The following is a 2,525-nucleotide window of genomic DNA, read 5'->3' on the forward strand; positions in this document are numbered from 1 at the left end:
TATTAGCAGAGAATGACCCAAATGGGTATTACATGCAAGTGCAGTTCCAGATGTATTGTACTGGGCGCAAACTCTGCTACTTTTATGTCTGGACAGTGAAAAGTGATGCAATCATAGCAGTGCCTTTTGAAAGCACTTTTGTACGTGCTCAAGTGCCAAGACTACAAAGGTTCTACTTTTGTGAGCTGTTGCCAGAAATCGAAAAGCAGCATGAAAATGGCAAGCTCTCATTGTGTAAGGAGTACATGAAATTATGTGAACTGTGATCCCAGCAGTGTTGAACTTTTCAGAGCTGGACAAGTGCATGTGCCAGTTCATTTCGTGTGAAGAATTTCTCGCCACGTAACACACAATGCAATAAAGTTTATTGCCAAAAAGACACTATGATGAAGTACAATGTTGATCATTTACTCATCCTTTTCTTCAACATGTCTTGCAATTAAGGGGCCCTTTAAATTGCACAGGCCAGCACAAACAAATATCATGTCACTTATGGTTTTCTTTGATCGTATTGGCAGGGCTTGCTTGAATATTCTAAATGTCTTGATTCTGTTTATGGCCCTTTCGACGTGTATGCGCACCGACGCAATTCTCCTGGTTTGAGTTACTTCACTTTCGCTGAGCTGAGACTTTCCTGTAAAGAAGCAGTAGGTAAACCAAACAGGTTAGTGTAGTCTGAGAAAGAAAAAGGCTAAAGCTGCGCAAATACAAGGACCAGAGGCCGGAAAATGCGACACCATGGGTACACTGCATCCATGGTCTCCTGTCCTCGTCCTATTCGCACAGTCATTGACTTCGGCATGAACCAACTAGCCTGCAAGAATAGTGTGCAATAGAACAAAATTTGGTGCTTACCTTTTGTGAAAGCTGGCACATTGAGCTTGACACCTTGACTTTCAAGATTTGTGCTTAGCACAAAACCTCGGTCAGCCATTACTTCATCACCTGGGCCTAGAAAATCTTCAACACCACTTTCACTCATTATAAATTTGTCCGAAGCTCTTCCACCATACGCAGGTGACACAAACATCACATAGCCATTCGGTGCAATGGCGGTCAGGAATTTGACCGTATTATGCGCTTTGTAACTGCTGTAGGTTTGAGCCCTAGCGAGGAGCTTCGTTGGCCTCTGAAGGAAGACCTCGGAGCAGTCTATGATGCAGGTTGTTTTCTCGTAGCTATTCTCGGTGAAAGATTTTGGCATGCTGTTTCTGATCAGCGACCGTGGCAGCCACACTACAATTTTCTTCATGATCTTGTGCAGCACAGATAAGGAGTGCATGAACAGTTTGTACACGTATGAAACTGATATTCCAAATATCCTTGACAAGTGCCCATAAAGTAGATCAAGCCGCAATCTCATTAGCGTCAGCAGCAGCTGGTCCTCTACTGAGAGCCTTAAGAACGTCTTGCTGCTTTCAACTTTTACAGCATTGACTAAGCTGTCAAATGCGGGCTTTGACAATCCTGTATAAAATTGGCAGTCCTCTTCTGTCAGGTTAGATGACAAGACTTGCCCCTTTCCAAAGGCATACTGCAGACCAGATTTACAATAGGTGTGGTCATTGTGACCAAGATCTTCCCACTGTGTAGACATGTCTTTTCTTGACACCTGTTGAAAGAATACAGCTGTATTTAGAGGCCACAAAAATAATAATGTGGCATAACAAGTGTCCAAACAATGAAACAATTTTTTTTTATTGAGGATGCTTTGTGCTTTTATTCGATATTTTACACTTGTGTTATCCTTAATACTAAAATTGCTGCGTGCACCCACCTAGTTTTGAAGCAGGTGTTCTGAGACCACAAGCAATTAAAAAAGTTCAAAACGGTAATTGGTTCAAAAACATCACTTGCCGCAGCACTGAGCAATGTAACTTTTCTCAGTGTCCTAGTGCCAGGAAACCAGTGCGCACATAGGTAATTCTTTGCATATCATTAGTGCACACAACACTTAACCGACTTAAACATTGCAGCGTAGATTCAATAAGCGATGAATGCATGCATGATAGACTCCATTAGTACAGCCAGTGTGCCTTCCAGTCTCTTAGGAACTTCCTGCATATTGACATATGACTGTGATATTAAAAAATATAAAATGCGCCATGCTTTTACTTTTCTTAACATTTAGGATATCACCTATATTACTGATACTGATCATCACAGTTAATAGATGAACATCTAGTGGGCCCTCAGCATCTCTCAAGAGAAAAGTATTTAATAATTGCATCTCACCAATACTCACCAATGAGGCAAAAGCTTGAAGGTTAACAAATAGGCTTGAAATTGAACTGAAGACAGAGCAGCAAGCTATGGAATGGAAAGTGACAGGCATAGGATTAAGGGACAGGAAGGCAGGTTGAGCGGAGAACAAACATGAGAGAGATATCCTAGCTGCAATCAGAATAAGAAATGAGCATTGACAGTGCAAGTATAAGGATGCAAAGGTATCCACTGGTTTTTTTAGTGAAAAAAAAAATGTATTCCTAGAGAAGGCAAATATAATAGGGGGTAGCAGAGTGGTA

General features: G+C 41.4%; 1 protein-coding gene across 1 annotated transcript; it reads right to left on the bottom strand.

Moving 5' to 3' along the window:
• Positions 1-295: 295 nt before the first annotated feature.
• LOC146180203 (uncharacterized) lies at positions 296-1,597 on the bottom strand. The gene has a single exon (XM_084580347.1). It carries the CDS (start codon positions 1,595-1,597, stop codon positions 692-694), a length of 906 nt encoding a protein of 301 aa, XP_084436473.1. The 3' UTR covers positions 296-691.
• Positions 1,598-2,525: the final 928 nt, after the last annotated feature.

The sequence above is a fragment of the Amblyomma maculatum genome, chromosome 9 (assembly GCF_055883805.1).
Source record: "Amblyomma maculatum isolate TAMU_Amacu chromosome 9, ASM5588380v1, whole genome shotgun sequence".
Lineage (NCBI taxonomy): Eukaryota > Metazoa > Arthropoda > Arachnida > Ixodida > Ixodidae > Amblyomma > Amblyomma maculatum.

Coding starts and splice junctions, on each gene's coding strand:
- LOC146180203 (XM_084580347.1), bottom strand. CDS start 1,597: ATGTCTACACAGTGGGAAGATCTTGGTCACAATGACCACACCTATTGT.